The sequence below is a fragment of the Pogonomyrmex barbatus genome, unplaced genomic scaffold, assembly GCF_055798465.1.
Source record: "Pogonomyrmex barbatus isolate J1 unplaced genomic scaffold, ASM5579846v1 scaffold18, whole genome shotgun sequence".
NCBI lineage: Eukaryota > Metazoa > Arthropoda > Insecta > Hymenoptera > Formicidae > Pogonomyrmex > Pogonomyrmex barbatus.
The window spans coordinates 6803693-6827707 of NW_028297114.1; the positions used below are offsets into that span (position 1 = coordinate 6803693).

The window sequence follows — 24015 nt, forward strand, 5'->3', positions numbered from 1 at the left end:
ACGGGAGTGGCTTAGAGAGAGAGAGAGAGAGAGAGAGAGAGAGAGAGAGAGAGAGAGAGAGAGATTTTTAGCGTAGCTACAATTTTGAACAATAATCGATATGGATTACTACAAATTTTTAACAGATGTTTTTCATTTACAACATAATAGTAACGAGAACAATGTTCTATTTACTGCGAACATATTTTTTTCATCATTATATTTTATTATCGAAAGTAATAATTTTATTTGACCTTGCAACTTGGATTCGCTTCATTAGCTGCTATTCATAACAAAGAAATGATATTTGAAATTTTAAAAATTACAGAAATGTTCTTTTTGTTGTATATAATATTCAATCGTAGCAAAAACAAGAATGAGAAGGAAAGACAGGACGTACCAATCCCCAAAAACGAATGATCCGCGCTTCCACCCCCGAAGGACCAGTTTCCCTATTAATTCCCTACGTGCCGCGACACCTAAATGTTCCCTTTTACGCCAAGATAATGAAAATTACAAATAGCCCTGTACCCCCGAACGTGCGTACGCAATTTGCGCGTGTTGCGTACAAGTATGATACATATCGACATCTTTTTTTGTATTCTCACGCACACCTATTGACATTATAAGAAATTTCCATACATTATGTCAAATGTGTATTGGTAAAATGGCTATACTGACGGCAAGAAGTACACGTAGAATTTATTTTAATAACAACAAACAAATTGTTGATATATTTTGCAACATAGATTATTTTTATCGAGTATTAAAGTATATAAGCAAAAGTGAATTAAGTTTTAGTAAAGAATTTCTTTACCAAAAGACTCAAGCGATTTTAATACTCTTTTTGTGAGTATTAATAGCGTGTTTCCAATTAGTTAAAGTCATAAAAAGTCATAATAATGTGACAAAAGACAAAAGAAATTGAAAAAGTTTATAAAACGTTGCGAAAAACATTAATATTAATTTCTAAATTGACTCGACAGATTAATAATTTTCTAAATAAAGCGAAAAAAGAAAGATCTGAGATGACGAGATGACGAGATGACGAGTAGCGTGAGAGCAAAAGAATCTGCGGTAACACGACTAATCGTCTCTTTCTCAGACTTTTGATTGCAACAATACCCGTTTGTCCCTCGTTGTCCGCCACCTTTAGCTGCGTCAACCTAAGCAGCTGCAGTACAACGACGAGGGAATTGAAGGGCAACGCACGCGGACGGCGGAGGAGAGTGGTGGGCAACAACACGCGCGTCGGCAAAATTAGTTTTCCAGATAATCATCTCACGGTATTGTGTGTTGCGTCGTAGTTTCCGTGGAAGTAAAGGAGGCGGAGGAGGCAACGTCGCTGTGCAGCTGCTTCGAGTACGTGGTCGGGGCACGCGGCTTAAAATATAAATGCGGATTAATCTGAAGTTACGAGCGTACGCTCGATAAGGAACGTAATTTTCGCGAGCCAGCAGGAACCCATTCTCTCCAAATCACTAATTACGTTCTCCACGTGCGCAAGAACGTAATTGGGACATTTCGATCGATCCACGAAAACATGTGACTTTTTGCATAACACATGACGACCGTGAAAAAAAATACATTTTTTTTTTTTTATTTATTATCTCAGTTATATCGATTATCTTGTGCCCGAGATTGCTTTGAGATCTTCGCCTCTCCTTTTTCTCTCGTATATACTATATACGATACGCGCCGAAATGCTTGCGAAGAAGAGGAAAGATCGCGATAATCAGTTGCGCTTTCCATGACGACGGCCCCTTTCTACTGACGCTTGCGCGTCTCGCGATGCTCCCGGTGTGATTAATGTTGCCGAACAAATTGTCTAGAAAAACATGTCGTAGCCGGGGTACGTAGCCCTCCGCCTGCTTGGTGCACCCTTTATCTCCCGGGTCGCGCCACCCTTATTTCCCTTGAGCGGAGAAGCACACCCTACCGCTGCCGCTGCTGTTGCCGCTGCCCTCCCTTTCCTACCACGCCACCCTGTATATACAGCCGTCGTGTATACATGCCTGCATACATACATTACGCAGATGATATCCGAGTAATCCGATTTACTTCGACTTCGCTATCAACGTTTGCGTCCCCGCCCATCCCGGGTAATTATACGCCACCCTGGATGTTGCGTTGCATTACTAGTTAGTTCTTACATCACGCACGACGTGAATTTGTATTAGTTAATAAGAGCTTACGCTCTGAGACCGAACATGGTTTTTCTACACTCAAAGGGTTTGTTAATTTGCCGATATAACATGCTAAATTTTAATCAATTGAATTAAATTATGAGCTTGAGAAAATGTGTATATTTTTATAACGCTAATTGTTTTTATGGACGTCATTAATTTATTGTAATAAGTAGTTTAACGTATCAAAGTTTAATTTTATAGTTTAATATTTGAATGTAATCGTATTGCGCGATTGTAGACGATCCCATCCCATATTATTAATTAAAGAGAAATTTGATTCCATGCATTTGATGCAGAAGATCATTTCGGAAAGTATAAAGGAAAACGTATACAAATCCTACATCTTTATGTCCCCCATTTTTATTACATCGCTGTACGGACGAAGTATCAAATGGAGCAAAGAATTGCGTCACATGATTTTAAATTTTCTCTCGTTAAAGTCGCGCATGATATCGGTACATCATTCGCAAAAATCTCCGACACAAGCGATGCCATGTCTACTCATCTATGCTATGCTCATCTCCACTAAATCTTTCTGATATCTTAGATCTTTTCGCTTCCCATCTGCGAATTACAAATTACCAGAGGACTTGCAGGACTCCGCCAATCTTTTTATTTTTCGTGTTCAACGTTTCTTTCTTCTTTTTCTTTCTTTATCTTATAAGCAATTCTGTGCAAGCATGATAGACGCACCGCGACAAAAGCAGATATGTGCTATCAAGCCATAAAAAATTGCCTCTTTCGTCTGTATCGCTTTATTTTTATTACACTTTATGTTAAACTACATCGAATTTTCGTATAGTTATATTCTATTTTTAGAAATTATGATTTTTTAAGAAAAATGTATATAAGGGGAATAAAGAATGAAGAAATGAATTCAATAATTGATAAATCATATAAATCATACAATCGTAAAAAAGATTATTTTATAATTGTGAAATTATATAATAATGCCATTTTATCGTACGTAATGACAATATAAATAGGAAATTGCTAGTCGACAGTTGTAATTATCGTATACTTTTTCGTGTTTACGAGAGCACTGCACGTACTGATGCATTCGACATCGTACAATCTGTACGATCTGCACGAAGTGATAGCGTGGTTGAACAGAGCGCGATTGGATTGAAAAAGTAAAAAAGAAGAAAATGCAAAAAAGAGGCGTAGGTATCTGGTAGCGATTTCGTGGTATTATTTACATCTGCCGGGCGAGATCTGGTGTGGCTCGTGTTCAGCGACACTTATACTCGGACAAGCGAACTGAGACAGGTATCTCCTATACGCACGTGTAACCTACCTGTATATACATTTCACTTTTTCGTAGGTAAATGTGCGCGAGCTGCACGCAGGCGCGAGCGGGATATCGTAAGCCGTCGCATAAAGCCCGGATTTTATTACAAGAGGATTCAAATTCCGCGCACACACACACACACAGCGCCGAGCCCCTACAGCGCGCGTTCGGCGGAGGCGTACGCGGCGCGGGACCACGGGATGGCGGAAAGGAGAGAAAGACCATACGAATATAAAAAACTGTCCGGACTGCGTGAATCCCCCCGCGGCGTAAACGCATAAACCATGCTCGCATATTCTATTTCGCGCGGATAAAAATTTCGATCCTCTAATGTCGGGTCCCTCCCACGGTCGAGCCCTCCGAACATGTGTTTTATTCCTCCTCTATATCACTGACTCCTAAATCTCCGGAGTCAAAAATCGTGCCTTGGTTTCCTCACCATGATTGTGGAGACTAGGATGGCCGCGATGGCCCTAGTGGAGCACGCGCGCTTGTAAAGTGAATATGTAACGGAAACACACGTAGAGGACAGAGCGAGCAGAGAGGAGGCCGCGAGAGGGAGGAAGTCGTAACCTCCGAAATGAGAAACGCGACTGCTTTTTGAGGAAGATGTATACACTTTCGTACGTCTACGATGTCGCTGTGCGATGGTGGAGAGAGATGTAGGGAAAAGATTTCACGACCGAGAGATGGTAAACGGGGCGCTTTAGGGCCATCCTGAGGACGAGCGGTCAATCTAAACGACCCCTTATCTTTCACCCGACGCTCTGCGTTTTTGTGAAATCTAAATAAAATACGCTGGAAGGCTCGGGATAAACCGCGTCCGGAGATGGAACCGAGATCGGTTAGAGAGACTGCGTGCTCTGATATGAGTAACGAGACGACTGTACTATTACCTGACTAAACAACGACCGCATTTGCGTCAAGAACGACGTGGTAACTGCGGCAATTTCTTCCAACAACTTTGCGCGAGTTTCGAGCCTCTTTTGTAAATGATGACGGGCATCTATCTGTGTAATAGTATTTTATTTAAACTGCATCTTCAGAATGGAATGTACTAATTTTTTTTTTTATGAGAAGTAATCATAATACAATAGAAAATTATTATATTTGAATGATTCTAAAACCTAAATGTCTTTCTCTAAGAATAGGCTTCTTACGTTCTTAAAATCTTTACTTTGAACTTTATAATAAAGAAATAAATATAATTCTAAACTTCAAAGAGAATAAGTTAAAAGTCAAATAAAGAAGAGAGGATCATTGTGTGGTCGACGATGATGATTTTTCAGAGCAAGCTAAAGGAAATTACGATTATTGTCAAGTACAGTTTTGGTAAATTTAGAGAACTCGATGAAATATGAAATTGTGAGAAAACGAGACATCGTCATTTCCGCCATCTACGGATATCGTGCGCGATTGCGGGAGTGGGAAAACGGAAAGGGCGGCTGGCAGTTTATAACGGCGTCAGCAGTTGGTACATATAGTGGCTTCGTAGCCAGAGTTTAAGAGACTGTACAAGCTGACGCCTCCGTCGACTCCAGCGTTGCGCGGGTGCCACTTGGTGGATGGGGTGAAAATCGGGCTGTAGGGGAATAGCCAGGGGTTGCAGCATACAGAGGAAAGTATACGGCGAGGGTGTTAGGTGTGACGCAAGCAAGTGGTATCAACCCTCGGCGCGATGGCGACGGCAACGGCGACGGCGACGAGATGAGTCTGACCCCGGCGACGAGGTGGCCGGTGACAATCGACTCGAGTACTCCGCCGCTGCCCCACAACTGGCGACGAGGGTTGCGACAGCTGTGGACCCAATAACTTGCCTTTGCGAAACGAGCAGTTCTGTTCCATACTTGGGGGCTAGACCGGAGGCTGAAATGACTGCAACGTGGCCTGGTATCTGCCCTATTACTGCGATGGAGCATTCCTTGAATCGACGACCGATCCGTTGCATTGGAATTAATCGACGACGTCTGATTGACAATACGTTGATTTAATACACAAATGACCGAGAAATTACGTCGATGCGAAATGGAGAAGAGATTTTTTTTAAATGGACTCATCGGTCTTGTCGACAATCTCAAATTTGTCAAAATTACTTTGCATTCGCGCGAATCTAATAGCCGGCGCCTGCCACACCATTCACACCGGGAAAACAATTGCTCTAAAACAGAACTTGGCGTGTAAAAATCGAAGGGAGTCCACGCATGCACCACGAGCAAGCAGGATAGTGTGACAGGCGCGGATCGCGGCAGATACGCAGATATCGAGCGGCGTGGATGTTACCTCTCGATCCTTTTATTGGCGAGATCACCGATACGGCCATCAACATCAACGCGAAACGGCGCGCCGGCGCTATCGCGCTCTGCGACACGATTTAGTGGCGACCCAGGCAAAACAATTATATAAATTCCGGGGGAACGAAAGAGGGGGCTGTGGGGGCGGCAATGTACAGGAGTAAAGCGGAAAAGGGAGATAGAGATAGAGAGAGAGAGAGAGAGAGAGAGAGAGAGAGAGAGAGAGGGGGGGGGGGGAGGGAATAGGAGGAAGCGTGGACGGTGCGCGGGATAGGAATTTTCCGAAAAAGCGTTGCAGCAGAGTCATAGATTAAACGCAGCCGAGGTGCACACGTCCAGCCGAGCACGTCGATGCGACGCAGGCAGCCATGCGGCCGTTGCGGCGACGGCGGGAGCTATCAGTGACACGTCGCGTGTTAAATCGCTTTGTTGACACACATAACCCGTCTACGCGTATCCGATACGCGCGATCGCCGGCCCCGCGCGTTTTCGGCGTTTATATCGCTACGCCCTTGCGGCCACCGGGAATTCGCGCGGCAGCAGTTTACTCGCACTGTCATGCGAATCTCTCATTGTCGCACGGCTCTTTCTCTCTTCTCTTCTTCTCTACTATTCTACTACTCTTCTTTCTCTACAATTTTACTAACTTCTCTACATTATTCTTTTCTACATAGTTTTTAAACAAATTATAATTTAAACGCTCAAGGAGAATAAATGTTTCGTAAAACATGTGAATATTTTCTCAATTCGGTCGTGTAACAATCGTGAATGCAAATTTTCAATTCGGGATGGCTGACAGCAACCCTCGGATTCCAGAATCGAGTCGGGACGAGCGCACCCTGCGCGATTTTGCCAACGATGCCTGCAGGAAACTCGATTACACGGTTGAAGGATACCGACGGTCCGCAATCCTCATTGAATTTGTCGAACGGGAATTATGTATCGCGTAGGGTTCGATTCGTTTGTTCGCGAGCCCGCGCGCTTTTTGAAGAGATGCAACGAGCGAGACGCGATCAGGCCGAGTATGTACATTACAATAAAATTGCGATCACGATCGACGGCGCGAGAGAGAACAAAACAGCGAGCAAAAAAAAAAAAAAGAGGAGTTTTGCCGGGAGCGGCGCGTGAATCGATCGGCGCATTATATTCGGATAAAATGATTTTATCGATCGTAAATGCACTGCCACGGCGGTCGATGCCAGCCTTATGAACGCTCAGATTTATATCCGTTCGTTTGATCGCACGGGCTCAAGCGGCGAGCTTTCTATGCGATGCAACAAAATGTTTTGAAAAAAGCAAGTATACGATGGTTCGAAGAAAATACACGCCCGCATCGTGCTCTTTTATTTTATAACTTTATCACTGGAAAAGAAAGAGATGATAACATTTTGGAATATATATATATATATATATATATATATATATATATATATATATGACTTTTTTCATGTTCTATATACGTTAAATTAGTTGAAACAGATTAAATTAGAAACAATGTAGATCTACTCTCAAAAAATAAATTTTTAAAAACAGCGAGAGAAAGAGAAAGAAGAAAAAGAGGAAAAAAATACTTTGTAAAATCCGAGTTTTATAACAACTTGTCTATTGTGAGATTTGTCGAATAATTGTTGCTACTCGTCTGATATTTGTAGATTTTAAATGCGAAATTCGAAGCGGTGCATGTATCCGTTTTATCTATACGACTGACTCTTAATAAGCATTTATTTTGTGGAATGCAATGCTTATGATGGCTGTTTTCTCTGATGCCACAGCAACTCGCATTAGTGAGACTAGTCCGTAATTTTACATAGGCAAAAATCGATTGCCGATTGGATTGCGAGGTCAGATCCTCATTAACTGCGTTCGCGATGCAGGAAGGGATAATTACGCAAATAATCTAACGCTACAGGCTGCATACAACGGGGGGGGGGGGGAGGAGGGTTCAATTCGATAAAAATAATTGCACCGTTATTACTCCACTCTGTATTGATTGAAATCCTCGTTAGACGAAGCGACGTATTCCATGAACTTAATAGTAATAGATTTTGATAATTTTAACAACAATACAATGTGCTATTTTCTCTGAGGCATCTTATCTATTTTAATCTCTTTTCTCCTCCGACGAAGAAAATTACTTCAACTCGCGCGCACACTCGCGTTCGATTTCTAATTAAAACAGTCCTTTTACGGCAACTCACCTGCCTGTACTCTTGCCACTCGATTCGTTTCCTAACGCGTAATCATTACGAGACTGCCTTTTCGATTTCCCGTAATGCGACGCGAACGCCGAGGCCTCGCATTAGCGCGGCTCTCACCGGTAGTACGCCACGGGAGCGAAATTGATTACCAATAGTACTGCGAGTACAGCGGCTCTCGCGCTCCCGTGTCCGGGCAGTAATGATGTTTTGATGCGAGGACCCGGTGCACTGCGTATCGACTGCAGTTAACTAATGGAAGCTCCCCGATAATTGCGAATGCCGTCGGAGAGTAAATGCTGCGCTAGAGCGACAGTAATCATCGTTACTCCACTCCACTCACGCACTCGCGTAGCGCGATGAAGGACGCTCTTCTCTCGCGCGTTTTACTTCTCGCATCATATTTTCTCATTTCGGAAAAGCTCTCTAAATACAACTATACTACATATACATACATACATACGTACACGCGCGCCTATGACGCATGCGTGCAAACGTCCTTTTCGAAATGAGAAGCTTTTGTCAAAGATGATTATTATATCATTACACATTTATTAATTAAAAATTGGTAATAGCGGAACAACCTGATAATTTTTCAATAAGTAGCAATGAGTAAGAGAGGGATGCGTTGTGACGAAACTTTGTTATTAATTACAAATATAGTTGTCTATGTGCTTATAAATGTACTAAATTTAGTCACGATATGAAAAGTCAGTACAAAAGACATTTGTTTCCTAGTCCAATGCGCTGCGTTGTATATGTTTTTCTCGCGGAAACATGTCATATGTTGTTGGTTGCCTCGTTTTCCCGATCCCCATTAAAAAGTAACAACGATACTACTAACGATACCGAGGAAGCTCCGAACGTCGGCGATTTGTCAATAATTCCCGTGCATCGCTCTTCGAAATTCCGTTTGTAATTCACTGGCGATTTCCGAAGGACTCATTCAATTTGTCCGTTTGGTTCGCTTTGCCAGTTGTTAATGGTTTTGGTGGGATGAAAACGAAACTGAAACATTTTTTTATCAGAAACCGTAAAGAACAAAAAAACAAAAATATTTTTGTATTGTATAGAAACAAATGAAATATTTTTTTGTTCTTAATCTCTATTTCAAAGTAATCGATTCAATGGTATTTCGTACAAAGTTAAAATTCGATGATGAAACTGTTTGGACCATTTTTCATTCTTCCATATATTTAAATGCGCCCAAGCTTTTTCAGCCGCAGGTTCGTTTTACGATATATATATATATATATATATATATATATATATATATATATATATATATATATGGTGAAAGAGTCTTCCACCAAATTCATAATCAAAACTACATTAAAATCCTGAAAGCCCTGACGAGGGCGCGATGAAAAGTGTTTTGTCATCTAGAGTGACTCGGCGACCACCTCGATAACAATATGCTCACCTCGTTTTGGATCCCTCTTGATATCAGGAGGGTTCGCTGATTCGCGATTGATTGGATGACGATTATTTTATCAACGTTTATATCTTCTGGATAATAGACATGTTGATAAATATCTTAGGCTTAAAAAAAAAAAGCAATCTCAAAAATATTATATTTATAATTTTAATATCTAAAATTTTATTAATTTTTATTAAAAATTTATTTAACGGACAACGAAATTATGAGAAATTCTATTATAATTATTGATCTAGATATATTAATACGAAAAGAATGATTTGCTGAAGTAGCTAAAAAAATTGTATTAGATACAGATTTCAATATAATATTATTGGAACATTAAAATAAATACATAGGACATTTAAACAGATGAGACAATATTGCGGAAATCTTTATTTTAGCAATCAATTTGAATGTTTTATATAATTATTTTGATGGTCCGACAAAATTATTTTCAGGTCTATATTCAGCTAAATCTTTTTCATTTCAGCAAAGTTATTCTTTCAAGTGAAGTCTTATCACTTAATGTTTTATCGATGAATGTAAAAGAGAAACGATATGTTATATCGACCGTAAAATTTTGTCGTGTCTCCGCAACGTGGCGGGCTTAAGTTTTCCGGTGGCGAAGATATTTTCGTTGATTTTCGCCAGGGTGGCCGAACTCTTGGGAGAGAGTTTGGGAAGTCGCTACACATTTTCGTCTCTCTCCCCACGTCTCTTCCTCTCTGTCTTTCTCTTTCTCGCTTTGGTTAGAGGGTTGCGCGCCATTGTTCGAGCGATATTTCAGCAGCGGCGGTGGCTGCTAGAGTGGAAGGGCGGGGATGGTTAGCGGTAGTCAGCTGGCTGTGACACGTTGCCTACCTCGCCAAAGAGGAACCAGAGGCGCTTACAAGTATCCGGGACTAGAGAGGGTCTCTCGGCTTTTCATACGCGGCGATACTTTTTTGTCTGACGATAGCCGAGGTCTTGACTTTAAAGCGATTACATGTAACTATTGTCGCGTTGCATCTGCGTTTGTACCGCAAAGTTTTTTTTTTATAGTTTTTTTTTTTTTTATGCATAATGTCTCTTTTTACAAAGATTTTTATCTCGCAAAAAATTTATAATATTTGAGTAATATATATTTATGTAATTCTACGATATTATATCGAATGTACAACTATGGAATTACGATGGTATCAATATTGTAGTATACAATGCGAGAACATTTGTTGCGAACGCATTTTGATGTCCGATTAATAGCATTATCAAAATTCATGATCATTTCTACGCTTCCATGCGTACGCTAATCGCTTCTGAAATCCTTTGATACTCATTCACAGTCGAACGAAGCTTCTTTGACTTATCGAACGATGTACAGGCACTGCTTGCATCTTAACTGCGACAATGGCCATGTGCATCTGGCAATAAGAGCGAGATGTGCGATGAGAGTTTAATAATTATTATTCATAAGAGTCTCCTGTGGGAATCGACCAGGCGTGAGACTAAGCAAGAAAGATGTGCTGCAAAACAAGAGAGGGTGCCATCGCTTCTTCGGGGCTTGCTTATGTCCTCCTCATCTTCCCTCCGGTAGGGAACTGGAGTATTCCACGACGGGAAGGGGGTGTGCTCGAGTCAGTCGAGCAGAAACCCAATCACTTCCGGCGTCTGCGCCCATTAGGGCGCCGCGACGCTGACGTCGGCTGACGTACGCCCTTCCTCTTCGCATCTCACTCACTCTACCGCTTCTCCCTAGTTGTTCCTATCTCACATTGTATTGACCTACCACCCTCTTGGATTTCGACCAACATCGAAACAGACCGCAGATCTATTGTTTGGAAAGCGCTCACATGGAAGCTTCTTCAATGCGGCTAATGACGTATCGAGGATTTTCTTCCTCTTTATCGGATTTTTTTTGTTTTTACTCGTTCATCTCCCGAGTCAGTTGCCGTTCGCTTTTTCCTTGATTGTTATAAAGATATAGCGGACATCGGAACAAGTTCTTTCATATCGTGTGTGCTGCGTATAAAATGCGAGAATATAAAAGATCGTAAAGTATTTTCAAAACAAAACAAAAAAGTGAATTTCTTATATAGGGTGTGCACCGTAAGTGAATATTCTATTATTTGTAAATCACAACTCCAAACATCTCGCCGCGTTTCTAGCACGCGCGTAACGTGGATGGATGATCGTATCTCGCTTGCATTTGCGGCGGATCATGCGGTCATTTGACAATTTTTATTAATTAATAACTACTAAATGCGAAAACTTCCAAAGTGATAGAGGATTTTTCAACTAAGTTTAATCCTGCATACGAAAAATGTGCTATTATCACTGTTTATTTAAACATTTTGCATATAGAAACATTATCATGATATCCAAAAGGATTGAACAACAGGATTAAATATATTGCATTAATATTTTTCTGTTTTTAGGTTTTAAATATAAAAAATTTTAGATATTAATTCGATTATTTTATTAAGGTTTTGTTTCGTTTGTATGTTTCAGGTTTATTAACGCGAGACGTAGAATCGTTCAACCGATGATCGACCAGAGTAATCGAGCCGGTAAGATGAATCCACTTCAGCCAACAGACATTTACACGTACACTCACAACACTACAGACAATATTGTGCCATCTGTGCCGGACATATATCACCAATATATTTATTCTCCTTATGAACATTTTTTTTCTAATTATTATGAATTGACTTAGTTTATTTTTTTTTTTCAAATAGGATCAAATTTATTTTTTTCAATAAAGTGATTGATGATGAGCTGATTGATAAGGTGATGATAAGATAATTCTATGTATTTTGAAATTATTTAATATTATTAAAATTTGGAATACAATACAATTTTAATTTTTAAAAATATATTAATCTCTGATGATTGTTTAAACCTTTTAAATGATTTACTATAGAAAATAATCTTTCAGATAAAATATTGATTAACAGCTGATGGTTTACGAATGATTTTATGGTACAATTATAATTTGACAATTTAGTACAATAGCCACATTTAATTTAGTTTTACTACCATTTTTATTATCTCATGTAATAGATGTTCAATCTCTTCGTATAATATTCTTGATATTATTCTTCAATAAACGAAACATTCGAATCGAATAAAACCTGTGGCATCGTATATATTTGTATATCCGCAATATCCGTCGTTTCTCTCTCAAATCAAATCACTTTGTGATTCGATTATCGGTCGTTCCACGCTCACGATGGAAATTTGAATTTCACTTCTCTCTTGCGTGTCTGATTAATATCATGTCCGACAATCATTCCGTTTCGTGATTTAGAAAGTATTATTACGTAGTCTCACATCATGCGAATGAATAACAGACTTGTACAATTTGCACAACTGTCAATCTTTTAACAATATTTTTAACATATAAATTGGAAATAAATTAAACTTTAAAATTAAAAGATTGTAATAAATAATTAATATGCATTATCCTTGACTCATAATGATTATATAGAAAATTCTTACTAAAAAGGGATTTTTTTATAATTATTTTTTGATGTTCAACATAATTGATATTAAAATTAGAATGCTTTCCTTGTGTGCGGAAATAATTTTACAAAAGATCAATACATGCCGAAACTGAAAGTTTGATATCAGGAAAATATATTTCTTTGTCGAATAATCTGTAAAGACGACGCGTTTACGAGGAGAGAATCACTTCGTTTGCAGTAAAAGCCGACAACAACGGGTCTTCGTGTTTAGGGTAGAACTATTTTCCTTCTTTCTTTCTCTCGTTTTCTCTCGGTTAGGGTTCAAGGGATCGGTAGTGATTCGGATGATGGTGAGAGGGTTCTTTCGTGGAGTACCGTGGATAACGTTCCGGATAACGTTCGGATAACATTCGGATAACGGCGGGATAATTGGTAGCGGTGATCAGACCGAGTTTTACGATCGAGGAACATGCTCCCGTCGCCACAGTGGAAACTCTCTCGCTCTATCAGTTGTAGCCTCCCACGGCCCGTCTTTTTCCCATGTTCTTATCCGTGGTCGGCTATGTCTTTGTCCCGCATCGTGGAAAGGAACACCCGAGGAAAGTTCGGCCGAGGGTGAACCAACTAAACGGTCGAAACGCGGAGAGAAAGAAAGAGTCCGATTCGCCTCGTATTTTTACGACTGGTCCCCTCATAAACACTCACTGAGTTACGGGTTGTTTGCTCTGTCGAAACTGGGCTTTAGGGGCATTTTATCCACCATTCACCATCCAAACGTATCCACGAAACGCGCTCTCTGGGATAGCAAGACTCTCTCTCTCTCTCTCTCTCTCTCTCTCTCTCTCTTTCTCTCTCTCTCTCTCTCTCTCCCTCTCCCCTTTCGAGTTGACGCACACGCTTCTCGCAGACTTCTGCAAATGATGACCTGCAACCTGCTTCCGTGCTTTTGTAGGTTGGATAGAAGATGTATTGTGCACCTATGTGCAATAAATGTACAAATGTCTTTCTGAGAATTTTCTCTGCGAGTATCATAAACGTCTCCGTATCCCCAGATTTTATTCAAACTCACGGGCGTGTAGTCGATATTATACTATAGAATTTACACAAATTGACACCAATTACTTGGTGAGTTTTCCGCAGACAGTTGAAAATTTTTTCTTGCTTACATCTTAGAAGATTTTGCTTTATTAAATTTTTTTATATCTACACATACATATCAAATAATATATCAACATTTATCTATGCTATCAAGCAACGTTTTCCTCTTACACTGAGTCAGCGTCATTGATAATCGCAGTACGCATACGTATCGCCAGTGCGAATTCGAGCGATAGCTAAAGAGATATTCGCGAGTGAAGTGGCACGGGGGAGAGGCTCGCGGGTTTGAGGGACGAGGAGAGCAAGAGCCCGACGACCTGAACGTCGTCGTTCGTATCGGGTAAAGTGGAAACCCGTGTACGCCAGATTATCATCCCGAGTCAATCCTGATCACAGTTCCATCGTGCCGCAAACAGGCGACCCACGACCTTTCCAGCCCTTCCGCTCGTCGGTTCCATCGCCTCCGTTTTCTCGCCTGCGCTCCGACTGGGAAACCAGTTTTACCAGAGAGAGAGAGAGAGAGAGAGAGAGAGAGAGAGAGAGAGAGAGAGCACACCTTTTGCGCGCGATTGAAATCGATGGAGCTACACGCGGGACGAGGGCGTCCCACGCTGCCCCACGTCCCGCTTGATTATTGCAGCCAGAGAATGACGTGCAGGTTATTTTCATGGATGGAAATGGACACGGAGAAAAAGAGAAAGATAGGTAGAGAGAGAAAGAGAGAGGGGGGGGGAGGGGAAGAGAGAGACGCGCGCGCGTATCATGAGGGTTCACCAAGTTCGTACACCTCGCGACTCCAATCTCGCTTTTCCAATTCCTTAGAGACCCAGTCTGTATCCCTTCCCGCCTACTTCTCTCCTGTTCTCCATCGACGATCAGCAGTCCATTAAAGCTTAATAGCCGAAGCATTAGGCCCCAGGGCAGATTTTGTTCCAACGGAAGTGAGATAAATGTATCTTTCAAATATTTCCAATCCGTGATCTTTAGGTAGCAGTGCTGAAATTGCTATTTCTCCTTTGAACGTCGATTACGTTTTACACTATCGATTAAGACACCTTCGAATTTTATCCTATCACTAAATTTACCAATTTTCATTGAAACTTTTTAATTTGATTACTTTGAGTGCTATTAATGATATGCAATAATCAAAAATGAATAAGCAAATACTTGTTGCATAAAAAGATATTTCTCTACCTATTCAAATAATAAGCAATATATAATTTTCATGAAACATTAAAATATTTTATCAAATTTCTCAATTTCCCTTTGCAAGTTTTCTCATTAATTATACAGAAATCCGACCGCTGTCTGTCCGCGCGTATTCTCAAATCGTGCCATAACTTTTCTCACCTGAGAATGTACGCAAAGAAATCGTATTAGGATGGAGTCGCATTAATACAGAATGCGTCTCGAGACGACGACGATGCACGACCGTGCGCGGGACTTGTCGGGATTTGCAGACGTGCATATCCTTCTCGGTGCGCTCCTTCGTATCGAGCTAATGATGCGCCCCGGTCCGATCATCAATCATACTTTCATTACGTGGATCCCAGCTGCTCCACATTGACTTCGCGGCCCGCGGGGCATTGTTATTATTCCGAGACGAGAGATGCATTCCGCGCACGAGCGTGCGCTAACGTTTCGCGCGTTACACAATGCGAGCACGCGGGAATTCCCGCTTATCGACGACAACTGTAGGCTGTAGGAGCTATCGCGATCAATGAGTTTACGAGTTCAACCCGCTTTTCCTAACGATCGCAGACTCGTATCTGCGTTCGCGGAGAGTGTAGCGCGCGTTTCCTCTTTTCGACACACGTGGGGCTCGTGCGCGAGATGTTTGGTATTTTGTTATATATGTAAAATGCACCATCGCTACTCTTATACCGACATTTTGATATCGAGAAATATATATCGTTGATACGTTAAATTTCAAATAACAATTTTTGTGATAAACAGCGAAGGTGCGTTAGAATTGCGAATTATCAAAATTATGTCTAATAATTTGTAGCTTATATTGTTTTATGCATATATCGCGCGACGCATGCGCAATTTTTCCTACGTAGGTTCGTAAAAGTGAAGAGAAATAATCGGTTTGTATTAATACTTTTATGCATCGTTAGCCTCTTCTAATCCGTAAGATACGGAACACGTATAATGGCGTTAACAAGGTATCAACATATAATAATTAATACATAATTACATACGGCACTTCTTTCTCAGTCTCATAAAGATCTGTTATATATCTAGCGTTTGAATATCCGGATATCCTTTATTCGTTAGTAGTAAATGAACAGGTCGCCGAAATTAGTATAAAATTAGTGTGCGCACGTACCGCGGGCTGTAAACCTTCGTGTGCGGCGTTTTAACGCCATCGTTTCTAATACCGCTCATAAAAGCGCGCGCGATCCCTTTTAAATCCTCCCCCATTCAATCATACACGGCCGCCGCCGCGTAGGCACTCGAACTATAAACTATAAACCGGCGGCGACGCATCGTTTTACGACGTACAAGCTGCCGCGTCGTGTATCTTTACTCGTGTACTCGTGCGAGATTCTATTAGGTTTATATCGCGTGGAGAGAATCGTGCCACGTGGTTACGCTTAGGATAGAAAGGCTCTACACTCAGGTAATGCATATTTGAGAGTGCCAGAAAAGGTATGTACATTGTAATATATCATTACCAGCATCTTGCAATGAAAATAATGATAATTTAATTGAAGAAGTTCCATTTATAATTTACCTTAGACATTTGTTGTACGACGTGAGAGATCATATCAAGCACGAGAGTGCTTATCTTTGTTTCCAATTTATTAATGACATATTGCATGTAGTTTAATTAATTACATATCTTTTTTTGCGATAAATTTAATCAAATGTGAAATAAGCATAATAAGAAAAAGATTAATGAAAGCTATTAGCTATTAGCTATCAATTTAGAATACAATATGGCTTTCATGAAGAAAAAAAGCGCTCATTAATAAAAGATAGCTATGTAAAATCTATGAAGAAATATAAATATTTGTTGTACATGTGAGAAAAGAATTGAATTGCAATACTCGACTATACTATACGAAGAAAGCAATACTACTCTCTTAAATTACTTCTGCGCGTTTTCCTGATAATAATTTTAATTCGTAGATATTTACTGAAATAAACCGTATTTGGTTTCTTTTTAATACAACTCCGATATACCGTACCACCGTACGATGCTGTCTAACGTCAAGACTATACTGTATATAGTTGTATACAGTGTTGGTAACACCGGTAAAATCGTCGTCCCCTCACGTGCTGCCAGAACGACGCAGTAAAAACGTAACAGCGGCACCGAAGTACCGTAAAGCTGCGACCGTACGGTGCATTTCGTGACGATACCGCGATAAAAGGCGTCAGCCACCTTCACGGCAACGATATGGCCGAGGTATATTTGTCCAACTTTTTTCTCTTCTGATCTCGAAGATGATCATTCAGTTATTTTCGAATCAAATGTATATCTATATTGCCACGCTTTGATTACATCTTAATCCGATTTTTATTAATTATTGAAGTATATATTGTTACACTTTTGCATTTTTTCGAATGTACACATCGAATGAAACGATTGACATGATAAGCGGAATATTATTTTAATACGTGCGCTGTAGCGAATTTTATTTCAATATTTGACACGGCGATGCGTAATTAAGCAACGATACGATCGATGAAGCGGTTTCTCTTTATAATCGACATAAAGTATTCAATTACCGTGCGAACGGTTAATCGTTCAGTGAGGTCGTTATCGAATCTCTACTACCGACGAAAGATTGGTGTGCGGAACGATGACCTATTCGATGATTTCGGTCGCAGCTTGTTTCTACACGATGCGGTAATTACTCTTTCCGAGTAAACCATCCTCGTCGTCAACTTTCTCCTCCTCAGCGGACTAAACGACTTCCCACGAATTGGCTCCCGCTATAGACTCAATAAACATCGCTCATCCAGGCTCACAGGCAACTCCTCTGCCTGTTCGGTGGCTTTACGAGTCGGCGAGTTTGCGTACGCGTTACATTAGACGTATGAGAGAGTCTTCGAAGAAAACAGTTGAGACGTGTCCATCGACGATGCCTTAATTGTCGGTTTTGCTTATTATTCGCATTCCGTCGAGTCGGAGGTCAAGATGAGATGCGAGAGTTCCTAGTCGTAGATCTACGTGAAAATCGTGTTTGCGTTTTTCTCTCTATGTGTATATGTATGAGGAGGGGGAAGATATTTTTTATTCTTTGATCACTTTTGCGTCACCTTGTCTTTTTCGTTATACGCGACACCTCTTTTCGCCGACTATTTTCGCAGAAGTTTGATTATTGTTTACAACAGGCACTTTGTCCTCTTGCCTGTCATAGATCGACGGATGACCACACTTGTCGCTTTGTCAATAACTTGATTCTCCAAGCTCGATCGTACAATGGACTTTTGTGTATGTATTTTTTTAGATATAAGTATAGTATAATCGTAATAGTAAAATAGTAAAATAATAATGAATCAATTATATATAATATTTAGTGCATTGAGAAATAGTCATACTAATTGCGTGGGTTAAAAGATGTCACGTACGACGTGTATGTTTTTTAAAATACTTTTACGGCACAAAGTAATTGGAAACGCGTCAAATATTACGTTCAATGATATAGCATAGAAACGAACCGTACTTCTTTGCGGATTCTAATCGTGGATCTATTCGTCACGTATTCGTTGAGAACCTTCGATAACGTCTCCGTCCGTTTCGTTCTTCGTTTCTCTCTCCTTGCCTATCGTTTTCTCCCGTTCCGATAGATATAACTGTGTTGCTTCGCGGGGAACGTTTTGCTATCTGGCTGCCAAAGATCCCTTGGAGTAGAACTTCCAGAACGAGCTAGGCCAGACCGAACTAACATGTAGCACATCCACTCCATCTCACTTGGCCGCTATCCCCACTTTCCTCACGTCGAGGTTGCTCCAACCCCCTTAGCCCGGTCTCTTTCAACCCCTGATTCCCCTTAACGTTCCCTTCTTCGCCGTTCGTCGTGATCCTGCCTCCTCTGCTCAACCACCGGATCGGCCGGCGTCGTCCCTTCCGCGAGGGCTATCAATCAAGGTTGTCAATTTGTAATGGCGACTCTCTGTGTCCATCTCGGGGTGGGTTCAGACAGTCCACCCTCCACCTTTCTCCGTCTATCTTCATACGTTGGCGATCTCTCTATTTCCGTCGTTCTCTCTTCCTTTTCGCCTCAACACTTGGTATACGGCTAACCCCGCTTGAAAGAACGAGAAAGAGGGAAAGAAGGGGGATGGTAGATTTTACGAAGCTGGACACCAGCCCACTGTAAACGTTCCTGCTGGCACTGATGGGATATCGGCGAAGAAAAAGAGAATGCTTCGCCGTCGAGTTTAACGTCCCCCGTGGACCCTGGCGCGCTAAATAAAATGGATGTTCTAGGGTCGAGAATCGAGAGAGAAATTGTACGGTAGATTCCCTAAAATGTCACCGGAGGCGCCGACATGGACTGCTCGATGGCGCTCCAACGCTGATGCGTCGAAATCGAACGCGTTCGATTTCGACAAATCTCATTTGATTTCGCCGAAATGGTCGAAATCGATTTTATTGCGACGCTTATTCGTAGTTGAGTTGTTCTTACTGAATTTACTAAAGCGCAAAACTTTTTTAAACTTTGTCTCTGTCTTTTAAATCAAATATACAATTTTTAGTAACCAAGTGTCGAGCGATTAATCTTTTATATTACATAAAATTTATAATTTTATAAATTATAAATTGCACTTTTAACTATAGAAGCAAATCTTTATTTAATTTATCTCTCTGATTAATTCGTCTAAATACAATCCCGTCCGGACTAGACTCGGAAGTAGGAATAATCAAAGGAAAGTCTTAACTATAAGAAGGAACAGACGAGCTCAATCGAGTGGTCCAAATAGAGACGATTTCTTCCCCCGTTTTGTCCCCAACCATCGTTGAGCTCTTTTTTTTTTTTTTTTTCTACGTTTCGCGTCACGTAGACGTGATATAGAGTTACTTAGAGAACCGATCCCCCGCGCATTATGGCCCTAACGTTTGAAAGGTGCCGGAACGGTCCTCATATGACATAGATCATACGTTAATTGAAATGGGGTGTATGCGCGCTAGTCGTCGAATACAAACGACCGACTTATAGAAATGTTATTATTTGCTGTCGTATAGTACCGTGGGGAGAGCATAACCGGGACACTGTTGGGCTTAACGGAGGAAATTGCGTTCCGTTCATATCAACGTTTCGTTGAGCTCGACGCATAAAAGAGCTCGATGAAAGTCCTATCAAATTCTTTCGTTGCAGAATGAGAAAACATTGCTTTTAGTGGAAAAACGATATAAGCGCATTTACAGCGTTGCTGTACATTATTTATAAACATTTACAAATACACAATCACATATGTGTGATAATGTAAATATCATATAATAACTTTCACCGTTGCCGTGTGCTTCTTTTTTTCCCTCATTTTCTTTATTTATAATAATTTGTTGTTAATCTAATATGCGGAGTTGAAATCATTATCAAAAACAAAGAGTCGCTCTTTGTCTCTATACTTATTCGTAATAAAACCAATGCACTAGTATCAACAAAGCGTCAGAAACTGCCGGCATTATCGTGAATTAATATCTGATCAAATGTAACAATAACTTACAGTTGTCGCTCCTAACTGCTGAACTTTGATCCATTCTATGTAAACGAGCCTAGGGTCCATTTCATGTAGGTATATATAAATTGACACGGGGGCGGGAATCGCTCGGACACGGAAATGAAGTCTTCGACGGTCACGATCGGTATGAAAAGATAAGGTCCGAGAGCGCTGGACAACAACGTCCTTTCTTCCTCGCTCTTCGAACCTGCTTCTCTCTCTCTCTCTCTCTCTCTCTCTCCTTTCTCCTTTCTACCTCATATACGCTTTCCATTCCACCAGTGAGATTTTTCATGGCGTAGATCGCGTCCGGTGTATCAAGTCATACCCAGAAGGCTGGAGTTTCCACGTAGGGCACGAAGGGTGGCCCTATCTTATCGGCGTAGCCATAATGACCTGTTCTATCTCATCTCCAGTCTCGTTGACCGTTTTGCCCCTAGACCACTTTCGCCATCAAGGCTTTACTACGATAATGGCGACCAAGAAGAAGCCTGGCTAGCTCGTCGCTCCACTGTCGCGTACGCGAAAGGGAGAAAAGATTCGTGAAAATGGCGATGTTTGGCCCATCAAGTAATGTTATCGAGCATCGAGTTTAAATAGTACAAATATGCGGATCGTATATCGCGCTCTTCTGCCGTTAAGCCATTTGTAAATTTTTTTTTTTTTTTCTTGCCTTTGATCCGATGAATGCATTCGTTCGAGCATGACGAAAATTGCTTAGAATTTATAATTAAGTCAATGAAAAAGATATTTGTTCGAAATGAAAAATTCTTGAATAACGCATTAGCAAGTAAGTAACAAATTTCATTTTCCACACATACACGCGCGTGCGCATACAAACATTAACTCGATATGCGTTATAAACACGCTTGAAATTCGTGAGAACGTATAATGCGATAATCAATCGATGGGATGCAGCAAAAGCCAGATTGCGAAGCGCATTAACGATGCTGATGGACTATTCAATCGAATACAGCCTCACATTGGCGTTGCGGCTATAACAAGCTTGATAAAGGACGTTATATAAAATGTGCATCGCATCGGAGCATTTTAACTCGTAGGAGGCTACTCTTCGTTCATCGGCGCGCTTAAGAACAGATAGAAAGTTCAGCGTGCAGGAGGAATATATTGACGAAGCTGACTGGCTATTAAGCACCTTTATCGCCCATCGGCCGGAGGTTCCGCGCTCGCGCGCCGTGAAATAAAGTTGTCTGTAAAGTGCATTTCATCTCTACTTGGAGTGGTCGAGTTGGCCGGAGTTCTATTAAGGAATGGCACGCTAAGTAATTACACTGTGTGATATCGATCTCTAGAAGATCGATCCTACCTGTGACCCGGAAAAAGTCGAGGAGAATTGTTACCTATGGCGGATTATATTGCACATTCAGGAGAAATGAAACGAAGTACCATGGCAAAGTTCTCTCCGCGACATTTAAACGACTAGCCAGTCACCACTGTCGGAGCTTATTTATGTCTGCCGTAAGGAGATACACTTCCGACGTTTGTAGCTCTCATAACCTCCGTTTATTGACACTGTTAAGAATGGTTCCCATAATCCCCGCGGATCAGACTTTAGGCCGCAACAGCGAGTCCAATGCGCGATGCTCCGTACCGTGTATAAAGCGACACGGGAAGACAGGTGCGAATTTAATAGTTTTATATTAAATTTTAACGACAGCGTTGTATTGTTACTTACCGCTCGTCTTTATTACTGCCGCAATTACAATTCCTAGAATAATTTATCAGCTCAAGGATTTTATAACATTTTATAATTTGTATAAATGTTGTATATATCTCCGCAATATCTTTTTTATTATTACAACATTTACACAAGTTGTAATGTAATTAGTATATATTTTTGATAGACACAACATTTTAAATACGATAGACGCATCTGACAGTTTAGTAATAATACAAAGTTTAGTAATCTACAATCTCATTATTTTGTTACATTGTTATAACAATTGACAAAAAATGAATTTAAATATCGAATATTGATAGCCATTAATGATAGCCTTTTTGCGATACAAAAAACGAATCTCAACACGATGCAAATAGATATAAAATAGAAATTTGCTAGAAATTTGCCATTGAGATACATTGAATCCGATATAATTTATAGTCAATGGATTAATTAAAATATCTAAATACTATGCATGCTGTATATAAGACGTGATAATATACAGAGCTGTCATAAAGAGAATAATCGTTCTTTCTTATGCTTTGTAACCTTATAAATATTAAACGGTTTATGGACAACACGAGAAACGCTATCCTCCTCTCTATCGTTTGATCATTAATTATTTATCGCGTCAACTAAAGAGTCAGTCAGCTACAAGCACTTGTCAGGTTTCGAGATCGAGATCATCGCCAGATGAATTTAGCGAATAGCGATACAGCGCGTCTTTGACAGGAATTTATGTCAATTCGCGGTAGTGTGAGTGCGCTATAAAAAAAAAGGGTCGAAGCTAAAGAACTGGGTTAAAATATGCCAACGCCATCGCGAACCTAAAGAGTAGAGCAAATTAATTTCGGCTTGTCACAAGGACGATCATCCATAAATGCAATAGCTTCTTTGCTCCCCTCGCGTCGCTTCCTACGTTCCGCGTTCTCTTCTCTTCTCTCCCTGGTCCATCCTCGGCCAACATCTCGTGCGAGAAAAAGAGCTTGCAATAATCGTGATTTATGTATTCATTACCAACCAGCACTTCGATACCCAGTACGTGTTTGCACTGTTTTCAATTATCAGCGTGCAATATTCGCCCCGATACCACAGTTTGTTTTCAATTTTGGAGAGAACTTTTTGGACAGAACATACTATATTATTGCACGATATTTCGATCATTCTTCAAATAGCTGTTGGAGCAATTATATTTTGTTGTTGTTTTCTGTTTGAAAACATTTTTATAGGTTTTTTGATCAAGCATCTTTCTTTCAAATTTTGCAAACTTTATATAAATATTATGATTGTAATTAAAACAACTTACATAAATGATTATTATTCAGAAAGGTGAAAGGAATCATAGGATGGAATTTTACATACGCATTTACGAGTAAATTTTGCTACTCGATGTGTTATGCAACCGACATTCGCGCAAATGAGTTTTTGTTCGGGCTTGGGATCTCCCCAGTGATTTTCGTTGCCAACATTCTCTGGACGTTCCGCGGATGAGATATGCTCGGGCCTCATAGCGGCAGCTGGGCCGATCGATGTCCGCGCACGGTTAGTGGATATTCGAGTAGAGCGAGTAGAGAACGTTGGAAAGAAGCGAAACGGCCGGGTGCGCGGGGTGGACGTTAGGAAAGGGAAGTTGCTTGCTGGAGACAGCGGAAGAAAAATAGCGGAAGTCATCGACCTCCGAAGGGCTATATATCAAAGAGGTTCGCGGGAAGATGGTAGAGGGACCTCGGTGAGCGTTTGTGTG

At 40.7% G+C, this 24015-nt stretch overlaps 1 protein-coding gene across 1 annotated transcript in view; it reads left to right on the forward strand.

The window, feature by feature from the left end:
* The window catches only part of LOC105429794 (homeobox protein homothorax), a 167150-nt gene that overhangs the window by 131468 nt on the left and 11667 nt on the right, over positions 1-24015 (forward strand). The window contains exon 5 of the mRNA XM_089075110.1: positions 11853-11911. Coding sequence (XP_088931236.1) covers positions 11853-11911 — 59 coding nt within the window. The remainder of the gene's footprint in view (positions 1-11852; positions 11912-24015) is intronic.